The 24,046-nt window shown below is 40.2% G+C and overlaps 1 protein-coding gene and 1 long non-coding RNA gene across 2 annotated transcripts in view; one reads left to right on the top strand and one right to left on the bottom strand.

Moving 5' to 3' along the window:
- Positions 1 to 1,168: 1,168 nt before the first annotated feature.
- Positions 1,169 to 6,367, top strand: LOC124402795. Its single transcript, XR_006928791.1, has 2 exons — positions 1,169 to 4,651; positions 4,708 to 6,367. It is a non-coding gene; the product is annotated as an uncharacterized LOC124402795 (long non-coding RNA).
- pde1cb (phosphodiesterase 1C, calmodulin-dependent b) overlaps positions 5,865 to 24,046 on the bottom strand; it is a 77,634-nt gene continuing 59,452 nt past the window's right edge. Inside the window, exons 8-18 of the mRNA XM_046876043.1 lie at positions 23,704 to 23,844; positions 20,986 to 21,086; positions 20,042 to 20,170; positions 19,064 to 19,165; positions 18,701 to 18,821; positions 12,458 to 12,539; positions 12,222 to 12,342; positions 11,740 to 11,906; positions 9,759 to 9,971; positions 7,849 to 7,911; positions 5,865 to 6,611 (exon numbers count right to left, since the gene is read on the bottom strand). Of these exons, the coding sequence (XP_046731999.1) occupies positions 6,595 to 6,611; positions 7,849 to 7,911; positions 9,759 to 9,971; positions 11,740 to 11,906; positions 12,222 to 12,342; positions 12,458 to 12,539; positions 18,701 to 18,821; positions 19,064 to 19,165; positions 20,042 to 20,170; positions 20,986 to 21,086; positions 23,704 to 23,844 (1,257 nt within the window). The 3' untranslated portion in view covers positions 5,865 to 6,594. The remainder of the gene's footprint in view (positions 6,612 to 7,848; positions 7,912 to 9,758; positions 9,972 to 11,739; positions 11,907 to 12,221; positions 12,343 to 12,457; positions 12,540 to 18,700; positions 18,822 to 19,063; positions 19,166 to 20,041; positions 20,171 to 20,985; positions 21,087 to 23,703; positions 23,845 to 24,046) is intronic.

Below are 24,046 nucleotides of genomic sequence, written 5' to 3'. Positions count from 1 at the left end.
GGTGGGAAGAAATAAGGGAATAAATTGAAATTTTTATATATATATATATATGATGGAAGATAGATAGATAGATAGATAGATAGATAGATAGATAGATAGATAGATAGATAGATAGATAGATAGATAGATAGATAGATAGATAGATAGATTTTATTCATCCGAATGAGAAATTTACAAAAACATTTCACAAATCCTTCAGTTGACATTTCATAAGTACTGGTCACTGATTTCTGATAGTTTGGCTTAAAAAAATATTAAATTTTTGTTAGAATTGTTTTAAAAATACTAATGGAAATTTACTAATACAAATGTTACTAATAATAAACTGCACTAATAAAAAACTATAAGTAGTTTCATGTTTTGCATTTCCTTCCCCCTAACTGTACTGAAACTGAATCGAACCATGACTTAAAAACTGAGGTGTGTACCGAACTGTGCATTCTGTGTACTGTTACACCTCTAATACATGTATGGCATTTGGCACACCCAGTTATTCAGACTTAAATTTATCAGCTATTGGGTTAATTGTCTTCTTTAAGGGCCCAGGAGGGGCCGCTTGGCATGGCTAGGATTTAAACCCACGACCTTTGGGTCCACTAACATCTTCATGCTACCATATCTTGTGTATACACTCACAGTAGCAAGGTTGTGTAAGGCAATGTGGCTTTCAGGTGATGGATTTTACTCCCTTTGCCATGTGCGTGTGTGTGTGTGTATGTGTGTGTGTGTGTGTGTGTGCGTGCACGCTCGCATGTGTGTAAGTGTAAAGACTGACATGGCTGCAGGTTCTTTTTGAGATGACTGTAAAGCTACAGAGTGCAACAGCTGCTGGATAATTAAATAACTGCTTTCCTGCTGTTAAAAGGAGTCTCTCAATGTGATAAACACAACCATTAAGCAGTTGCATCAAGCCTGGCAGGAATACATAGATAAGCACAAACACTCTCACACGGGCGCACGCACACACACACACACACACACACACACACACGCCGTTATTCCTCTGAATGAGAGCGCCACCTTGTGGTCACGTTTCAAACTCTCGTCTGAGGTCAACTGCATTAATCTTGGTCCTGCTGGAATGAATTTATTTTTATTTTTGAATATTTATAACAAACACACTCACACACACACACACACTGGAAAGAAGAGAGGCGTTTTGTTCAGAGCCCTTTGAGTTCGTGTTTATTGGGGATGACAGCTGTACAGTTTCTGTCTCTCTTGTCTACACATCACAGTGTCAACATTAAGGACTGTACAAGATCAGCTCACACTCCCTCCACACACACACACACACACACACAAAGCAAGCTTCATTAGGATATACACTCTAGCATTCACTAGTGCCTTTTTACAGACAGGTGTTTATAGCGGTAAGGAAAAACACACACACACACACACACACACACACACACACACACACAATGTTAATAGAATTTTCCTGAATGAGATTTCGACATGCACATGAGTCCTTGGAATAAATGCTAGTGTAACTGTGGGAAGTACTTTTTTGTATGACCTGGTGTCCACAACACACACACACACACACACACACACACACACACACACACACACACACACTTCTATATGATACAATTGCACACACAAACACACTACCTGCACATCAGTATAATGTTGTACACACACATATACTATAAACACACGCAAGAGTAAAAACCCTGTGCGTGTGTGTGTGTATTAAGATGAAAAACAATATGTTTTAAATAATCTCTCTCTCTCTCTCACACACACACAAGCAAGAATTATTTGCATACAATATGTATATTGAACTATACGCATGCGCAGTATGTGTAGTGTGTAAGTTTATGCAAGTGTTATACAGTATAGACATATAGAGACACACAGGTAGTGGATTTGTGTGCAAGTTTCATAACCAAAATACCCCCCCACGCCCGACTGTCAACACAATGCCCCCTGGTGGACAACCTCGGATTACAGTTGATAGCAAAATCGAACCCGGATATTTACGTCACAATTTGATTCTGATCACGTTATAAAGTCAATATGACTCCGAAATTCTCCACCAAAATCATTGTATCATTCTGAGATTATGATTTTTAGGAAATTTGATGGTTGACTGAACCAAGTGCCAATGGAAGTGGAATCCTGGACAGTTTGGTGACATTTCCTTTGTCAAACAAATACTCATTTAAATAGCTTACAGAAACCAATAGTTTGGAACCAGCACCAGAAAATTATCTGTACTGCCCTGAAAAAAAGCAAATCACAGTAACTACAACTACAAAAATCACTACTGACCCTTCACACCCTGAACCCTTCTGGCAGGCGCTACAGAACTTTGTTCACCAAAACACCAGGTACATGAACAGTTTCTTTCCTCAGTCAGTCCCTCATCAACAACTGACCTTCATTATATGCCCTGCTTCATATCTATAAGTACTGCATTATAAACAGTCACTCATCACTTCATCTCTATAGGTCACACACACTATTCCTGCTGTATATTGTACAAAAGTCTCTTTTTCTAATGAGACGCACAATACTGCTATATGAACTAACACACTTTCACACTTTATGTACGTCATATACTCTGTATATCTTGTTCTTATTGTCTCAAATAGTCTGCATTGTCTTGTATAGTCTAAGCTCAATGCATAGTGTTATTTATGTCTGTACTTTTGAGAGTCACCAACAGCTGGAACCAAAGTCCTTGTGTGTGTCAACACACATGGCCAATAAACCAGATTCTGATTCTGATCACAGTAGCCATTAAGTACTACATTAAAATGTGCTACTGCCACTGTTTCAGGACCTTAATAAACTATAATCAATGGTTATAATGTATCGTGTAGTTACTGTGATTTGCCTTTATAGGGCACTATTTGGGGGCTCCAGACACACAGGGTCATATGTGTGTGTATGTGTGTGTGTGTGTGTGTGTGTGTATGTGCATGTACAAGGGAAGCGTTTCGACCATTTAAATACGTAATACAAATCAACAGTGACAAACAAATCGACCTGGTTTTCTAAAAGCATTGCAACAAGCGAACGTTGCAGTACAAAGCAGTCTGAACAAAACAATGTCCCGGCCCGCTCTTGTCACTCCGCCAGAATTTGTTCGTCGTTAGTCGCATCGCGGTAAACCGTTCCTGTTAGATAAATATATGCATTAAATCCGTTTCACATCCATTCAGATTACAGATTTCAGTAGAAACATTCAACTGAATTCTGGTTCAAACAAAAAAAAAACACATTTGCTTTCCACATAAATTACATTTTACATTTTGTTCATTTTTAACTCATAAGAAAAAGAAAAAAAAAAACACGTAATATACATATATTCAGTAATGTGTGTACAGTTTACAAAAACAAATCCACCTAAACTATACATTTATTTACAGCTGCTAATTTGGGGCACATAAATATAAGTACAGAAATAAAAAATAAAAAGATACACAATGAATCTAGGAAAGCACAATCGGGACAAATCAGGCCTCCAGGTTATTACTGTACATTATATTTTTAAATGCATAATATTGTTCGAAACTATTACAGAGCAAAGAGGACAGGAAGGGTTGATGAATCTAGCGGAGAATACATTAGCAAAAAATTATGGGGGAAAAAAAAAGGACAGGACTGAAGAAGTGGTATTTTACAATGACGGAGAATAAAAGGTTAAAGTTCGCTGCCTCACATTGATTTTGCCCGAATGCACAGTGGTGTGGTTAAAATCTACACTTATTTACAATGTATGTAATCAGTGTGACTAATAGTTTATATGTGTAACCGGAGAAGCTGACATCAGCACTTTCCAGTGGTGTAAATGACTGTCCTAATGTGAGATTGGGTGTCATGACTGACTCATAACTGACTGACTTACTGGCATGTGGTATGGCTGTGTCATGCGGACTGTCATGCTATGAGTCACGCATATGACTATGAGACTGATTTCTTATGTTGTGTGTCCTGACTTTTCTGATGTGGAGACCTATTGCACCCTACCCTGTGATAGACAATAATATGCTGCAACTGACCATCTTGTGGGGTGACTGAGTGTCCTGTATTATGACTGAGTGTCCTGTGGGGTGACTGATGGTCCTGTGGGGTGACTGAGTGTCCTGTATTATGACTGAGTGTCCTGTGGGGTGACTGATGGTCCTGTGGGGTGACTGCTGGTCCTGTGGGGTGACTGACCTATGGGGTACTGAGTGTCCTGTAGGGTGACTGAGTGTATTGTGGGGTGACTGATGGTCCTGTGGGGTGACTGAGTGTACTGTGGGGTGACTGAGTGTCTTGTGGGGCGACTGAGTGTCCTGTGGGGTGACTGAGTGTCCTGTGGGTGACTGAGTGTCCTGTGGTGTGACTGAGTATCCTGTATTATGACTGACTGTACTGTGGGGTGACTGAGTGTCCTGTGGAGTGATTGAGTGTCCTGTGGGGTGACTGAGTTTACTGTGGTGTGACTGATGGTCCTGTGGTGTGACTGAGTGTCCTGTTGGGTGACTGACTTGTGCTATGACTGACTGTTCTTAGGTGTGACTGATGGTCCTGTGGGGTGACTGATGGTCCTGTGGGGTGACTGAGTCTCCTGTGGGGTGACTGACTTGTGCTATGACTGACTGTACTTAGGTGTGACTGACTTTTCTGTGGTGTTACTGATTGTTGTGTGGTGTGACTGATGGCCCTGTGGTGTGACTGACCTGTGTTACGACTGATTGAACTTAGGTGTGACTGAGTGTCCTGCGCTGTGACTGACTGCCTGGCCGATTGTCCTGTGTTGTGAGGGACTGCCTGGCCGATTGTCCTGTGGTGTGACTGACTGCCTGGCCGATTGTCCTGTTGTGTGATTGACTGTCATGTCTCTGTAACTGACTGTACTGTGGTGTGTCTGACTGTCCAGTGTTACGACAGACTGTAGTTAGTTGTGACTGATTGTCCAGTGGTACAGATGACTGTCTGGCTGATTGTCCTGTAATGGGACTGACTATTTTGTGCCTGTAACTCACTGTGCTGTGGTTTTATTAACTGTCATATGGTGTGACAGAGTATACTGCATTGTGACTGTGTCCTGTGGTATGTCTGACTAAGTGTCTTTTGGTGAGACGGATGTCATATCCCATAACAGATTGTGTGGTAAGTGTGTGGTAAGAATGCCTGTACTGTGGTGTGACTGAGTGTCCTGTGTTTATGACCTTCTGTCTGACCAAGTGTCAAATCATTTAAATCTTAATAAATCAATGCGACTTTCTGAGATTCTTGGGCGTGAACGTAATTATGTTTCCTTTAGATTGATCTATTAAAGGATCGTGATGTATTTCTTGAATTTGATTTTTTCGGGAGAAGATTAAATCATCTTCATATAGTAAAGAGATGACTCACATGACAGATGACACGAATGTTTTGTCAGTCAGTAGTTTTTCCACCATGACTTTTGAAAGCCAGAGGCTGTTTTTTAGCTTTCTTTTCCTTATCAACTTTAATTGTGAGAGAAGAACAGAGTCTGGTGAGAGAAAAATTGTTTATAGCTGCTATAACGTAAATGGTAACAGAAACTGATCTGCCTATTGGCATTTCCACAATATTTAATAAATAAAAAAGTATGGTTAATTGTTAGCATTGACTTGTGTGGTAGAAGTTTCCTCAGGACTTCAGTGTAATAACAGTAACTCCATCACACCACCGTGTCATTGACTAGTTCACTCATCTGTGATATTATCATTCGGAGAACATTTCAAGCATAGGACCCTTTGCTGTATATATAGATGGCATGCAATTTTCCAAAAATATAGAACAAACATTTAAATACTAGTTCTTGTTAAGGCAACAAATATGAATTAGGCAAAATGTTCTGTTTGGTAAGTTCTTCTGACGAATGTATATAGAACAACTTTATCTGACATGCATTATGTCTCTCTAGTTGACTTCCTCGCGTAATGTGGTGCAACATAAACAGCTGGCAAATTGAAAAGCAAAAAAAAAAACCGCTGTTTTGGCGGATGAGTTTGCTGAGCACTCAGGAAGCGTCGAATAAATAACGTTTATAACGGCTTCGAGCGAAGGCAGAGGAGCAGAAATGGCCTGAGTCAGCTACTGCTTGTCGTAGGAAAAGATGAGCAAATTCGCTGACACGGGCAAAAAAAGGAAAGAAGGAAGGAGGAACGGACTAAAGAAAGCAGAAGTGGAGAAAGTGCTATTAGAGGAAGGCACTCTATATTTTCCACAGAAAACAACAGACAAGAAATGAAATTCCAGTGAATGTGACAGCAGGTGTTTTTTTGTTTTGTCTTTTTCCTATTAACCAGTCCAGGCATCGAGATTGGCAGACAGGAATCTAGGACATGAGCTAATCTCCCCCCCCTAAGACGAGCCACAATCTCAATCTCAATCAAAAAAATTTTGGATGAAAGAAGCAGAGGGAGCAAAAAAAAAAAAGGGAAAGCACAAGTGTATCCAGCAGAGGGTGCTGTGGAGCTTCAAAACACACGATCTTTCTCTCTCTCTCTCTCTCTCTCTCTCTCTCTCTCTCACACACACACACACACACACACACACACACACACACACAAATGAACAGGTCTAAACAACATAGTCACACTCCATTCAGCATCCATGTTAGTCCTTTTCAGTTTCTGTAAAGAGAATGGGAATACAGTATGAAAATTTACCACAGTGCTTAATTCTGATTGGTCAGATCATGGTAAGTGATTTTCTATAGCAGCAGTTCGGACCATATTGAGAGCTATTAGACAAACCATGGGTTTATATCGCCAAATTCTGTCACCAAGCTCTCATACTGGAGACCGTATCAACGATACAACAGAAACTATAACATCAGCCATCAGTACTTTCAGAAGTGCTGTTATAGGAAATTAACACCCCCTGACCAATCAGATTTAAGGATTGAAAAGCAATACGTTATCCACATGTATATCCACAATAGTGATGGGAAGATCGAATCATTTTACTGACTTGGTTCGTTGAATCTCGTTCATCGAATTGAACAAATCTTTTTTGGAGTCATTTTGATTATTTTGTTGCTTTGATCATAAATAAAATCAAATGTTACATTTTTGATAAGCAAATTCCCTGACACGTCTACATACACCATCTTTGATTATAGTTCTAATAATGTAAATATGACAACGCAGCTACAAACAAATGATGATAAACAGAATGAGGAGCTTCATCTCTCATATCTTCTGCTCCATATCGTTAGTTCTTTTGTTCTCTTTGGGCTCCTTTAATTATTGTAACAATAATGTCAAGATTCGGATTTAAAAAAACCCTATCGCATTGTGTAACGTCTCATATCAATAATACCAAAAATACGGGATCTATTGCATTGTGTAGTGTCTATAGGAGTCACATGACAAAAAAACGAACGACTCAGACCACAGCACTTATGAGATGAACTACTCAATTCTGTTTCCTGTGTAATGCACTGCATAGCGTCTATGGGAGTCATGTGATAAAAGAACTCGGACTAGAAGAGTCGAGAGGTGAACTACTCAAATCTGATTCTGCGCCTACGGAGATTTTGCGATGCTTTGCTCGTGCGCGTCCAGTAGAAAATGTACGAATCACTCTTTGAGACGACTCGTTCTTCTGAGTCACATTAAAGACTCGTTCAAAATGAACGAATCGTTCATCAACAACCCGTCACTAGGGGACAAGTCTCATAGCTTGCTGACTAGGACTATTTTGTATTCTTTTGGCTGTGTATGTTGTAATGCTAAAAGTTTAAAGCATCACAAAGAAATAATAGTAGTCGCTACAACCCGAGGAAAACGCTTTAGAGAGACACTCTGATCTGTACATTAGCGTGAGCGGAGCACAAAGTGAGACGGTGTGAAAACGTTGGTTTACCTCCGAGCGCTTTGTCTTCGCCATCATCACTTCCTGGTGATGCCACATCCTCTGACACCTCACCTGATTCAACAGATGGTCAAACACAACGATATTAATATCAGCGTGGGCAAGAAGGGCAGCAGGAGATAAAATCTGGAAGATAAAATCTACATATTGTGAGTCTACACTGATATTATCCAAACCACACAGTTGGAAATGTTAATTCTTCCTACTGGAATATCTACAAAGTAATACAAACAAAAGGTTTGGTGAGACCTGAGCAAATCCCTATTTGCTGTTAGAATAACCTTCCCTTTTCTGGGAAGATGTTCCACTGGTTTTTGTGGAGATTCCTTCAGTTTCAACGGTGGCAGTTAGCAGTCAGAGTTCACTTACATCCTGTTCAATAGGGTTGAGGTCGAAGCTCCTCAGCAGGCCACTCAAGATCCTCCACACACTTTATGTGAAGCATTTTTCTAGTTCAAGTGAAGGGAAAATTTAATTCTACTGCCTCTAAAAAGGTCAATATCCAATTGTGTGTATCCAACTTTGTGGTAACAGTTTTGGAGAAGAACCAAATATGGCTGGAAAAGTCAGGTGTCCCAATACTTATAATGTACAGTACAGACCAAAAGTTTATATATATTAAATATACAGTACAGACCAAAAGTTTGTACACACCTTCTCATTCATGACTATGAAAATTGTAGAGTCACACTGAAGGCATCAAAACTATGAATTAACACATGTGGAATTATATACTATATATACAGTACAGACCAAAAGTTTGGACACACAAGGTGTGTCCAAACTTTTGGTCTGTACTGTATGTGTACCATATACCCCAGATAACAATATGAACTCGAGTGTAGCTGAGTAAAGTGCAGAAGCCTGCGGTTAACATCTTATCAGACACAATCGATGAAAGCAGGAAAGCGACTGAGCCGAGAGTAAATTAGTCATGCGGTTAAAATCCGCTGCACAAATTTTATATTTACGACTGGCATTTGAGCTGAGAAAGATTTTACGTCAATATAATTTTGTACAGTTCAGTTAGCTATGCTGGCTAGCTAACCAGATAACAAAGCCAAATGCTGTTTGGGTTTAGCTTGCTTTGTTCCTTCACTAAGGTTGCTGCAGCTTATTGAAACCCACTTCACCATACAGTGAGCCGACGCGTACGTCTACGCTCAGTAAGTGTTATTTAGAGAGGAAACAGTCAGCTGGAGTGTTATCTATCGTGCAACGGCCTGCCTAGTCACTGCACCTAAAACCTATCGATCTGCTCTAAGATGAACTGGATCACTGGAAGAAATCTCCAACTAGTGAAGAATCCCTTTGGCGAGTTTTTCGAGAGTGGAGAAACAAACTGTCCGGACGCGGAGGGTGTGTAAATTCATGCTACGGGAGGATTTTTCAATGAAAATTTAATTCTTCATACCGTTAAACATGCACAAGTCTCTCAAAAACCGTAAAAGACCAGTTGTTTTTAAATTTTGAACATTATTAAAGCAGCATGCTAAATATTTACACACCCAAATGAGGATGGGTTCCACTTTTGAGTCTGGTTCCTCTTAAGGTTTCTTCCTCATAACATCTAAGGGAGTTTTTCTTGCCACAGTCGCCACGGCTGCTCATCAGAGATAAATACACATTGTTCACCTCAACTGTTAAATTCTGTAAAGCTGCTTTGAGACAATGTGCTATAGAAATGACCTTGACTTGCCTATTTACCTTTTTAAATTAATTCAATTGAATTTAGCTTGCATCATCCGTGGATGTGAACTATTTAAATCGAAAGCGATCTGATGCTCATGTGGCTCCATGGTCTCAGGCATTGCTGATTTATTTCGATCTCGAAAATGAAATATGGTTTCACTTACAGCGGATAAATTGATTAAATCGGAAATTAAATGCGGTTTACATACCGTTATGTAGCTGTTTGCTCCCCTCCATGCTTGGTGCGTTCTCTGCATTTTCAGCTTTGCTTGGACCACTTGTTGTCCCTCCAGGTCCTGGCTCGTGTCCTGCTCTTTCACTCTTTGGTACTGACTGGTCCGTCCCTGCCTCTGTTTGTCCGTCCTGGCCTGCTTCCAGCTGAGCCTTCTCCTCAGCCTCGCGTTTGGCCTTCTCCTCGATTTCTGGTTCAGGTAATGGACATGAACGTAGATAATTAGTTTTCCGTTTTATTGTGAAAATGATTTTGAAGCACCATAATAAACCTTGTGCCTGACTTTACTCCTTTCAGTGACCTTTCTATCATAACTTTGATTTTTTTTATCAATTGACAGATACAGACTTCCTCAAACTGATTACTTGCTATCATATGGTATAAATATTCACACTTAGGCCTTCAGTAATGTCTTACATGAGTCAATTCACCTTTTAATACTATCATTGTGATGCCACGGCTATAGAAGCTATGAATATTATACAGAAACGCATTCACAAACAGCGAGAACTAATCCTGTTACTAAAGCAAGAATTCTAATAGACACAATTCAACAAGTCTCCTTTCACTGTAGCACAACAGCGAGCGACCCTTCGGGGTGACCAAATCGCAATCTGACTGATTTAAGCAACAGTTTTGAGCAACATAGGGTTTATAGTAAAAATAAATAAACAAAAAAACCAATAGTGCTCACAGTGCTGGCGTTACAGCAATACATAATGTGACGTCTGAAATCTGATTGGATAGAAACTCTGACCGCACCCGAGAAAAAAAACTATGAAATAAAGATTACAGGTAGTTCCCTGAAGTGGAGACATGGCCTAGCCAAACCAGGAGTCTTAAAGAATAGTGATCAGTAGAGCATAGTATACTGTAATTTGTTAATTATTTAATACAGTACATAATTGATCAAAACAATTTACACTATTATAATGTATAAACTTTAGAGTAAACTGTATATGTATGTGGCTGCGGGTGCGTGAACGAGCGCCGGTTCGGGAGCGGAGGACGCAAGTGGAGTTTCAGTGTTTCGTGTTACATGTTTAAATATTTGATGTCTTAAATCCATCGTCATATCGAAAAATTATAAAGCCGAACCATCATAACTCCGAGACCATCTGTATTGTGAATAATTTAATATATATTCATGGGCAAAAGTATATTAAATCATAAATCAGTGATTCTGATCTGTTCTGATTCAGAGATAACGCCAGGAGAGAAAGCCTTGCTGGGCCTGAATTTCACTGTGCTGTAATGTACATAAATAAAACACACTTCTAGGCCAAATGTGCAGCTTTTTAATGGCCTTAAAAAGAAATCACCGGTAAGGAAATGTGCAAGAAATGAAACGAATGAGCTTCAGAGATTCTCCAGTACCACCATTTACCTTTTGCTGCAGTGAACAGTGAGATAAGTAGAAACAGGGAAGTTCAATTATATACTCTTCTTGTACCCCAAGGTGAAATCATGAGCATGATGTGAAATAATCACACAAAAACACACATCAGAAGCTCATTGATGGAACCAGGACTGAGAGATCTACAGGTTTTGATCAATTCTTGCTTATTTGACTAAATGGCTTCATATTTTGCTCATTATTTTGTCCATAATGTCCATCCATCCTTATTACACTCAATAAATGTTGCTGAGTTTCTGTTTAGTAGCGAGATCTTTAAATACGACTTCACATTTGAGGGTCTAACTAGAGTTCGAAATCCTGGAATAAGTAAAATATATTTCAGTACTGCAGTCTGCCAAGTTTTTACAACCCCATATATAGTAGTGAAGGGGTTTTTCTCAGAGACTGCACACTCATTTCTGATACGTCTATTTATATTATTCAGATCATGTGTGGCTTTTTTTTCCCCGAGAGTTGAACTTTCACTCTGAATCACTACATTAGTTAGTAGCGGGTGGGTGGGCGTTACAGTAATTACCGATCACTGAGTCGAGCTCACCTTTGGCAGCGCGAGCCTTCCACCTCTCACGGTTCTGGTGAACTTGCTCATTCCAAATGGCCTTGAAGTTCTTCGGGTCTACAGCCAAGATCGAACAGTTGTGAGAAGCGCTGCTCTCCGAGGCCGGGCTGTTCGACTGCTTGCTTTCTCCTGTAAGGCTGCTGAGACTGTGGGATGAAGGACAGGAGGTTACAGGATATTCAAATGACCGGATATGATTTTGACAGAGAAACATGACGCACACTTCAAACTCTGATTGCGGATGAAAGAAGCAGAAGAATGATTATGCATTACTTATCTATAATTAGCCCTTTGGTTACGTTATCTGGATTGTCATGATTGTCTCAGGTCAAAAAAAAGGGAAACTGAAACGTCCTCAGCCATGACAGCTGCCTCAGAGATGGAGGAACCCGTTTACTGAACCGGCGTAATGAATGACCTGTTGATGGAACCGACAGAATCAGAGGCTACAGGACCCTGACCTGGACCTGCGGAAGCCGGCCAGGCTGGAGTGTGCTGCCTCGTCAATGAGCGGCGTGACGATCTTCTCCGTCATGTCCGTGAGGACCGTGAACGTGGGGACAACGATGAAGTCGATGAACCCTGTGCACACAGAAAAGTCCAAACGTTTGCAGAGTTAAGGCTTGAATGACAGAGCTTCCCTTTGAGATTCTGAACAAAAACGTCAGATGATACCAGATCAAGTGTTCACACTTACCAATTTGAGACTGAGCCACCATGGTGGACTTGCGGTCACACAGCGGGGAGAAGGGCAACCCCAGGTCTGCCTCTTTATCACCCTAAACATCGATGTAAATCAGTTAAATAGAAAAGGAGCATAAAGATTCATACATTTGAATGATATATAATCATATAGCCTGTAGTGAAGGAGGTGTGGCCTATGTGCCTACAAGTTTCATGAAGGAGGTGTGGCCTCTCTGTAAGTTTCATGAAGGAGGTGTGGCCTCTCTGTAAGTTTCATGAAGGAGGTGTGGCCTCTCTGTAAGTTTCATGAAGGAGGTGCGGCCTATGTGCCCATCAGTATAATATAGAAGGTGTGGCCTTTGTGACTATCAGTATCATAAAGGTGTGATCTATGTGACTGTCATAATAAAGGAGGTGTGGTCAATTTACTTTAATATCATGAAAAGGGTGCAGCCTGTGTGACTGTCAATATCATGAAAGAGGTGTGGCCTGCATGAGTACTACTGAAGAGGTGTGGCTTATGTAATGGTTAGTATTATAAAAAAGTGTATGGCCCGTGTGACTAATAGTATCCAGGAGGAGGTGTGGCCTATGTGCCTGCCAGTATCCTGGAGGAGGTGTGGCCTATGTGCCTGTCAGTATTCTGGAGGAGGTGTGGCCTATGTGCTTGCGAGTATTATAATGGTGAGTTTGCAATACAGTCATGCAAACAGCACACTAAACTGAGTGTTACCTCAGATTATTGACTGACGAATAAAAAAAAATGTATAATTGCAATAAAAAATAAAAATCACGAAAAATGAAGCACTCGTGATTTAAAAAAAGAGAATTAAAAAAACCCACACTACAGAGTCATGAATTCAGCGGCAAATGTTTTAACACTTACCCATTAAACAGACTGAACTTGCTGTTTAATTCATGAAAAAAAATCAAATCATTCACAAACTACGAACCGTCTGTCAAACCTTCCGCACGTATCGAGTTTATCAGCATCCTTCCATTGATCAGGATGTGCCTCTGTGCACATCTGGCCTGCCGTATAAACGGATTGAAACAGCCGATACGGCTGTGATGTGTTGCCTCATTTATAACCCCTTCCTGACTGTGTAAGTGAGCGGGCGTACAAAGCCGCAGCAGAGCATCAAACTCCTTTCTTCTGATCTGCGTGAGCCGTCGCTGCTCGTTAACCTCCTGCCCAGCGTTTCTCTCTCACTGCACCACACACATCAGGCCTGTGGTGCAGCTAGCACACGCACGGTTTCTCAGGCTTACTCACCCACATGTACCCACATGTGTACACACACACACACACACACACACACACACACACATATTCATACTCAGAGTGGCCTGATGTGGGACACGGACTAAATGTGTGTGGGACAAATGTGGGACATATTTCCTACTCTGAGAGACGTAACATGTTACAGATAAGACACACACACAATTATAGTGATCGATATTTCTATATCATTTATAGAAAGAATGCATTAGAGAAAAGCATTAGTGTATGAAATGTTGTTAGTAATGATCTCTATGTCATGGTTTATTCATGTCACGTGTTTCCAAGCTGATGGAGCTTTCGGAAAACAGGCTTCAAAAAACCTTCACAGGCAGAGAGAATCAGATTTAGACTCCGCCCCTTGACTGCAACAGATTCTATATACATTATACATATATATATATATATATATATATGTATAATGTATATTAGGGCTGTCAAAATGAAGGTGTTAATTACACGTTAATGCAAATTCATTTTAACTGCACTTATTTTATTAACGTTTGACTAATGCATTGCGCATTTCTGTTTGACCACTTTTTAAAAATGTATATAAATAAATAAATAAATAAATAAATAAATAGGAGGGAAATTGAAACCTTTTACGCAGCACACATTTTTTCACGGCATCCTTTTTTAACTCAGACATTTAAAAAAATAATCGTAAATTTATTTAACTTAATTTTTATTCACTAAACATTTGTTTTACTGATGCGCCAAGTCCCCAAAATCCGCCATGGTGCACACATCCGGCAATTAAAACCGTCCGTGTGGAAACGTAGCAAAATTTCCTTTTGGTGTTGTGACGATTTCAGTACAGTGAAACGCTCAACTGAGACCATGTTTTTTTCTCTCTCGCTGCGTAAATCAATGGGAGCTCAGGTCCGATTCCCTCGTATTCGTCAAGCAATAAATCTCTTCCTCCTTCTCCTCGTCTCCCTCACACCAGCCACAGATCTTTTCAAAGGTAAAATGCAGGTTTATTTGTTTTATTTTTACTTTATATTGTGTACCAATCTTTGTTATTTGTTTCAGATACATAAGGGACAATAATCTGTACATAAAATACCATTAAAAATTATTTTTATATGAATATTTTTGGGTGTGTGGAACAGATTATAAGTTTACATTATTTCCTATGGAAAAAAATTTCCACTGTAATTTAAAACACCATAATTTACAAGAATATTTTGTCTTCATGCTCTATGTTGAGTTTGGTTTCACTAATAATAAACATACATTTAAATAAAGCACCATAATTGTCCATGCACAAGTTGATTAGAGTATTAAAAACTTAAAAGGAATTAATTAAATTAATTAATTAACCCTAATTTAATTACATTTAATTAATTCTCTCACACAAACTACTATGTGTATTTGTTATTTACAACCTTTTATATACTCTCTCTCTCTCTCTCTCTCATTCTCTCTCTCTCCCTCTCTCTTTCACACACACACACACAATCACACAATCTACCATGCTTATTTATTGTTTACAACCTTTCATACTCTCTCTCTCTCTCTCTCTCTCTCTCACACACACACACACACACACACACACACACACACACAATCACACAATCTACCATCCTTATTTATCGTTTACAACCTTTCATACTCTCTCTCTCTCTCTCTCTCTCTCTCTCACACACACACACACACACACACACACAATCACACAATCTACCATGCTTATTTATCGTTTACAACCTTTCATACTCTCTCTCTCTCTCTCTCTCTCTCTCTCCGTCTCTCTCTCTCTCACACACACACACACACACACACACACACACACACACACACACACACACAGTCCCTACTTTCGCGTGTCAGCTTTTCTCTCGTCTCTTTCATTCCACTGATTGGTTCTCCAGTTGGACTTAAACACAGCTGGAGAAACATAGAAGGTTTCACTCGTCCGTTCCTGAGCGTCATTAATCACAAAAGACGCGAAAGAGGAAAGGAAGACTCTTCTTTTTTTTATTTCTACTTCCTCTTTCATTTTCAGACACCATTAAAATAGCACTGTTACACATACTGTTGGAAAGAAAACCCTATGAAAGCCAGGCGGATGCTAATCTAATGTTGGGAGAGTGCTGGCGTCTGGATTCATGAGGTGGAACAGCAGCTGGTTTCTAAAGAGAATCAGAAGAAAAACATGCTGTTTGCTCAGAGTTCAGGTGGCAACAAAGTTTTAGAAACACTGACGCTGCGCATCTCAGAAAGAAGGAAGCTCTCGTCTGAAGCTAAACAATTCACTTGTCATGTATGGTAGAATGTATGTATGTACATGTGTGCATGTATGTATGTAGGTGTGTCTGTACAATATGTGTCTGTCCATCTATCTATCTATCTATCTATCTATCTATCTATCTATCTATCTATCTATCTATCTATCTATCTATCTATCTATCTATTTAATTCAATTCTTTTTTATTTGTATTGCCCTTTTAACAATGAACATTGTCTCAAAGCAGCTTTACACAGAAAATGTGGTGATAAAAAATGGATATGTTCTTTATAAGTAAGTTTCCCTGATGAGTGAGACGGTGGCGACTGTGGCAGGAAAAAACTCCCAGAGATGGCGTAAGGAAGAAACCTTGAGAGGAACCAGACTCAAGAGGGAACCCATCCTTATCTGGGTGGCACCGAATGTCTATTTAATACAAATAAACGATTTTGCAGGGGCAGGGATGGTGATCAGAAGCAAACTGTAGTCCTGAGTCAATGTAGCAGACTGCTAACATTAACTACAGTCCAAATCTGTCTGTCTGTCTGTCTGTCTGTCTGTCTGTCTGTCTGTCTGTCTGTCTGTCTGTCTGTCTGTCTGTCTATCTCTCTATCAAACACAATGATAAAGAATAGCACTCAAATAGACACAGCTATTATTGTATTATGTTATTATGTATAAATGTATTACTAAAAAGATGAAAAGAAGAGAAAAAATGGAAAATAAGAGAGATGGGGGGGGGTAACAAGAGAAAAACGAGAAAAGAAAATAGAAATGTGAAGAGAAAATAAATGGAGAGAATTTAATTTAAGAAATTATAAAAAAAAAAAAAGTAAAGAAAATGAACATGATGGAAGTACAAACCGAGAATGATAGAAAAAGAGGAAAAAAAGAAAGAAAATAGGGGTAGGAAATTCAATGCAAGGAGCGATGGGAAAGTGGTGGCTCAGGAGCTCAGGAACTACGGTAATGTATATGTGAGATGAAGAGAGGCACACAATGTTGCACGGACAGTTTTACACACACCTCTGCAGCGCTGTGTGAGAAGTGTTCAAGAAGACCTGAGTGGAGAGTTAAGACAGGGCTGAGGGACTCGAAATCTGTATACTCGTTTTTTTTTGTTTTTTTTTTTATTTCAGCTATCATTATGTGCAATTTCACCTACCCTGGTATCTGAGTGTCTCTGCTACGTGTCTGGTCACAAACGAAACAAGCTCCTCCTCTAACTTTAACCTTCCCCCCCCAGTTCTCGTCACCGTTTCGAGAACGCTTGTTTCTTCGAGTGCTAAGGGAAAACCACAACAGCTGCTGCTGTGTGCAGTTTGCACCATCGGCTTGAGTTTCAGTTTGTGCTTAATCACTTTGTCACTGCATCACCACACACACACACACACACACACACACACACACACACACACACACACACACACACACTACGACGCTGAACTCTACACCATACAGATGTGTTTTTGCTTCCCGTCATCGCTATGCAGTTCTAAAGGCTCCATACTGGATCATCTCTATAGTATTGGATGAAATTGGAGAATTCTATATACTAGGTTTTCTTTATACTGTACATATCTGAATGTTTGATTTTGATTGGCTGGATGTCCTTACTGGGGTAAATGGAGTATTCCTTGCATGATATTTAAATTATATGGTAAATACAGCAATTTGGTAATGAGGTCACCGCACATATTTACTACACGTATTTACTACACGTATTTACCACTTAACTCCGCTTTGTTCATTTGCGTAATGATGGTATTTGCACTTCTTTTTTTATTTTAAACTGTTTTGTTGCTGAATTTGTGTACTGTCCCATGGCAATAATCCACCCATCCATCCATCCATCCATCCACCCATCCATCCATCCACCCATCCATCCATCCATCCATCCATCCATTCATTCATCCATCCATCCATCCATCCACCCATCCATCCATCCATCCATCCATTCATTCATCCATCCATCCATCCACCCATCCATCCATCCATCCATCAATCCATCCATCCATCCATTCATCCATCCATTTATCCATCCATCCATCCATCCATCCATCCATCCATCCATCCATCATCTACCTGTCTGTATGGTTGTGTATTGCATGTTCAAAGTCTGACACTTTTGACAAAACACCAAAAATAAAGCATAAAACAAATTGCACGAGACACCAACATTCTGAAATGAAGAAACTGCAAAAAAAGAATATATACACTATATCTCCAAAACTATTGGGACACCTGGTCATGAATGTGGTATGTGATTTTTGAGCATCGGATTCCACATTTAGTCCCAATTTGCTCTTATAAATTCCTCCACTCTTCTAGGAAGATGATCCACTAGATCATCTGACCTGGGGTGCAGTCAGCGCTCCAATTCATCCCAAAGGTGTTCAGTAGGGATGAGATCAGAGCTCTATAGCAGGCCACTCAAGATCTTCCTCTCCAGAGCATGTAAACCAGATCTTCAAGGAGCTCACTTTGTGCACAGAAATTTTGGATTTTGGTTTTAAAGGTTTGAGTGAATGCAAAATCTTATTAGAGCGCATCTAAAGACGTCCTGTACAATTAAGTGCCTCCATCTTTGTGGTAACAGTTTGGAAAAGAACCACATTTAGCAGGAAAGGTCAGGTGTCCCAATACTTTTGGCAATATAGTGTATATAAAACTATTGTACTGATATTATTATTATTATGCATACACACATACACACACACACACACACACACACATACACACACCTGTCTGAAGAACTCCTCCAGCAACGAGCTGGTCCAGCGGTGATGGAGGTCCCAATTTTTGGCAGGATGGCTGATATCAGCAGTGTGTAAGACCAAAGAAAGTCCTTTCGGTTTGTCAATTCTGTAAAACCAACACACACACACACACACACACACACACACACACACACACACACACACACACACACACAGAGCTTCCTATCTGTCTCCATTTCCTCCCTTTCCATTTTTATCTAAATATATAAGTGTGCATGTGTGTATGTGTGCATGTGAAAGAAGAGAAGAGAAGAGAAGAGAAGAGAAGAGAAGAGAAGAGAAGAAGAGAAGAGAAGACAAGACAAGATAAGACATAGCTTTTCTCACCCCTCTGGTTGCTGGAGGAAGTTCTTCATGGCTTTGACCTGTTGGAAATGACACGACATGTCTGTAGCCAACACCATCTCCACCACCAGAGCCCTGAACTCCCTGAGAAAAAAAACACACAGAATATCTCTCTCTCTCTCTCTCTCTCTCTCTCTCTCTCTCTCTCTCTCTAATAAAGATGTTGACGTGCTGTACCTCCAGTCATCTTTGGACAGGTTGTAGAGGATGTTCATCTCGTCGTCGTCCTGCAGGAGGCGATACGCTGCGCTGACGTGATGACTCTCCAGCACTGAGCGGTCGTTGTACAGGATCGCTGTGTCAGACCTGATGTGATATGATGCAGATTCATCGCGTTCAAGACATAACGTTCACCCACTGTAACATTTTACACAAGTTAGTTCACCATTTTGAATGTCTTGTTGAGCCAAAACATGTATTATCCGGGAAAGGAAATAAATGATGGAGGCAAATTTGTGTCAGGTGCCATTTACAGATGCTCAAACCCAATCTGTCATTCTAGATCACTAGTTCACAATCCCGGGGGTCGTGACCTCCACTAGGGGTCGCTAAAGATTTCCAAGAGGTTATTTATGTGCAAGTACGTGGGCACAAATAGGAAGCTGTGTGTGTGTGTGTGTGTGTGTGTGTGTGTGTGTGTGTGTGTGTGTGTGTGTGTGTGTGTGTGTGTGTGTGTGTGTGTGTGTGTGTGTTTTGGTTTTACAGAGAGAAGAGAAGAGAAGACAAGACAAGACAAGACAAGACAAGATAAGACATAGCTTTTCTCACCCCTCTGGTTGCTGGAGGAAGTTCTTCATGGCTTTGACCTGTTGGAAATGACACGACATGTCTGTAGCCAACACCATCTCCACCACCAGAGCCCTGAACTCCTGAGAAAAAACACACAGAATATCTCTCTCTCTCTCTCTCTCTCTCTCTCTCTCTCTCTCTCTCTCTAATAAAGATGTTGACGTGCTGTACCTCCAGTCATCTTTGGACAGGTTGTAGAGGATGTTCATCTCGTCGTCGTCCTGCAGGAGGCGATACGCTGCGCTGACGTGATGACTCTCCAGCACTGAGCGGTCGTTGTACAGGATCGCTGTGTCAGACCTGATGTGATATGATGCAGATTCATCGCGTTCAAGACATAACGTTCACCCACTGTAACATTTTACACAAGTTAGTTCACCATTTTGAATGTCTTGTTGAGCCAAAACATGTATTATCCGGGAAAGGAAATAAATGATGGAGGCAAATTTGTGTCAGGTGCCATTTACAGATGCTCAAACCCAATCTGTCATTCTAGATCACTAGTTCACAATCCTGGGGTCGTGACCTCCACTAGGGTCGCTAAAGATTTCAAGAGGTTATTTATGTGCAAGTACGTGGGCACAAATAGGAAGCTGTGTGTGTGTGTGTGTGTGTGTGTGTGTGTGTGTGTGTGTGTGTGTGTGTGTGTGTGTGTGTGTGTGTGTGTTTTGGTTTTACAGAGAGAAGAGAAGAGAAGAGAAGAGAAGAGAAGAGAAGAGAAGAGAAGAGAAGAGAAGAGAAGAGAAGAGAAGAGAAGAGAAGAGAAGAGAAGCTTCTCAGTTAGTAAGGACTATAATTATTTAGGATGTTTTCTCAGTCTGTCTCTCACTCTTTTCTCTCCTTTTTTTCTTGTCATTTGCCTCTGGTCAGATTGTTATTGAAAAGGCACGACAGCTCATTTTCCCCTGATGACAGCTGTGTTTTGGCCAGTAGCTCACCAAGCTTTCATTACTCCTACTGTGACTGCAGGCTCTCTGAGTGTGTGTGTGTGTGTGTGTGTGTGTGTGTGTGTCATGGCTTTTCTGAACGACTGCACTGATGACCGACAGACTTCCTGCATGGCCCAAAGCCACGTCCTCCACTCTGCTGCTTTCTGTTTTTCTTTTTCTCTTTACCTGGTCTGGATGTGGAAGTTGTTTGTGGTTCCCGTGTGCTCATAGTCATGTACTGCTGCAGCGAAGATCAAGGCGAAGATCTCCAGCTCCGTCATCCAATGCTGCCAAGAGAAACCAGACAAGACCCTGGAATTTATTAAGTGAATTTACAGCATTCTGGATTGATTTGGTGCACACATGATAATCTGTACATGTGCCTTTGTTCTCTAAAACCAAAGAAAAAATGAAAAGGGAAGATAAACACATGGCAAAAAAAGTGTACATTTTTTTTTATAAATATATAGAATAAAAAAAATATAATAAAAAAAAAAAAAAAATATATATATATATATATATATATATATATATATATATATATATATATATATATATATATATATCAATGTCAGTAATATGAGGACTGATTTCCTTAGATCACTGCATTTTCTGATGTTGAACAAAAACAAAAAAAAAACAGGTTCTTGAGTGGCGCAAAAGCAAGTTCCCTATGGCAGAAGCTCCAAAGTGGCAAAACTGACCGTCCTCTCTTTTTGGAATGGATGTATCACAGTGACACTGGAAAATTCAAAGCTTTTGTGAGCTCATGTCTTAAACATTTTGTATATTAAATTATGCACAGAGTTTCTGAGCTGTTCCGAAGCAAGTGGAGTTGCATTCTTTAATCGAAACATTTATTATTCCACACATTATTTTTTTAAAGGTCATTTGCTGGAGGTGCTTCGATTGGCCGGGCCGAGTGATAAATAAGTTGTGCTTTTAAAAATCGATAAAGATTTAAAAGACAAATCACACCCCCTTAAACAACGGTGTAACAAATGACCTTTTGATTTTAAACAAGCTTGCGGCCTCAGTGCGTGTTTGTGTGTGTGTGCGTGTGTGTGTGTGTGTGTGTGTGTGTGTCTGTGTGTGAGTGTGTGTGAGAGAGTATAAGATGAATGATCATCCTGTTGGGACTCTATAATGAAGCTGTACTCTATAAGCACATGAAGCATAGGGTATCACAGAAGGATGGAGGGTGTCAACATGTCATCCGACAATTTCTAAGCAGTGAACAGACCATTACTCAGTCAGAATCAGTAGATTCAGTCAATTTGTAAGTGTATAGTTACTGATCGTAGCCCGGCTTTTAATATATAAAGAGTGTCAGCCATGTTTAAGGGACGAAACAAAGCGATCGTTAGATGTTTTAAGCGAGATGGTCATTCTTCATTGAGGTATAGGTTATGGGATAGTTGTAGGAGTTAAAACCAATGGGCAACATTTACTACTATAATAATAACTACAGGTAGCACCTGAATTACGATGGAGATCCGATGACTCCATCTTAACTTGAAAAAATCGTAAGTCGAGACATTGGCTAGACTACCCAGGAGTCTACCCAGGAGGAACACCAGACCCATCAGCATTGTGGACGACCCCATCCACACCTCACACACACTCTTTACTCTCCGACCATCAGGAAAGCGGTGCCAAAGCATTCGACCGTCACGCTCGGAGTGTGCAACCCCTGCCCATCCTGGCATCGTCATATCATACAAAAATTTAAATGTCACATGAAAATTCCAATTCTTTATAGACCTAAACAGCGATTTAAACAATGAAGAATACGCTCAAACTGCTCTCGGGGTTATTGCTTGCTACTTTTTACCCCCGACCGTTTAATCCTACATTCTCAATTCGTAACTTTTCTTTACTATTTTATTCGTTCATCTGCTGAAAATTTAATTTGCCTGGGTTTGACTTTGAGGCTTCTTTTTTGTTTTTTTACCTCTTCTACTACATTTATTAAGAAATCTGCCAAAACCTGTGTCCAAAAAGTCAGTGTCTATCACATAACAAGCTTAAAGGAGTTGACACTTTTTGACATGCTGTTTTTTTTGTCTTAGTAAGTTTCACCTTACAGTAAATGTAGATATAAAATATACAATATGTACATATTCGCTCTATTATGAATAAAGAGTTGTTGGGAAAGTTGGTTTCCCACTGTGGTTAAAGAGAAGCAGTTGCTGTTATAGAAAACAAATCAAATAATTCATAATAAATTATTTCAGAATTCAGTTATAAAATATGTTCACACATCTTTAAATGTGTATGTGCATGTATACACTGTATGGACAAACGTTTGTGTTCACCTGATCTAAAGATGTGCTTCTTAAACGTCTTATTCCACATTTAGTGCTGTTATAGTCTCCTCCACTATTCTCAGATGTTCCTCTAAATTTTGAGATTTGTGGAAACTTATGTCCATATAATGTATGTGGTATGTGTGTGTTTATCACCAGTGGTAGCTTAGAGGTTAAGGCACTGACATTGGCTCTGAAGGCTATTAATTCAAATACCAATCACACCAATCTCCTGGGCCCCTGAACAAGGCCCCTAACCCCATGCTGGTTAGTTGTATGAATGAGATCAATGTAAGTAGGTTTGGATAAGGGAATCTGCCAAATGCAGTAAATGTAAATAACAATATCTTTGCTTCTCTAATGCTTTTATGAGGGAGGTGGTAGCTTAGTGGTGTAGGCATTGGATTTTGGCACTGAAGGTCATAAGTTCAAATCCCAGACACACCAAGCTGCCACCCCTGGGCCCTGAGCAAGGCCCTCAGACCCTGCTTAGGGGCTGCACAGTTGTATGAATGAGATAAGTTTAAGTCGATTTGGATAAAGGCGTCTGCCAAATTCCGTAAATGTTAATGTAAATGTAAGCGTGTGTACGTACCACCATTCCCGTCTTGAGCATTAAGTAGTGTACAGTCTGCGTGACGTCCGCGGCGTGAATAAGATTGTGGTACGGGTTTTTATGCTTGCTGTATCCCACTTCCAATGCCTCTACGAAGGACACCAGAGCCGAGATGGGAATCTGCCACGCACACACACAAAAACCCAGAGATGAAAAGCACACCATCATCATCACCATCATCACACCTTTGTGCACCACCACTCAGAGCCTGGAGGGAGTCTGAAACTCCAGAAGACGAGTGTGTGAAGTGTGTGAGCAGTGTGTGTGTACGGCGTGTGTATTTCTTTCCTTCTTTATTTGCCTTGTTCAGGCGAGTCAGAGC

The sequence above is a fragment of the Silurus meridionalis genome, chromosome 20, assembly GCF_014805685.1.
Source record: "Silurus meridionalis isolate SWU-2019-XX chromosome 20, ASM1480568v1, whole genome shotgun sequence".
NCBI lineage: Eukaryota > Metazoa > Chordata > Actinopteri > Siluriformes > Siluridae > Silurus > Silurus meridionalis.
The sequence above is the reverse complement of the archived record's forward strand: the minus strand, read 5'-3'. Positions and strand labels throughout refer to the sequence as shown.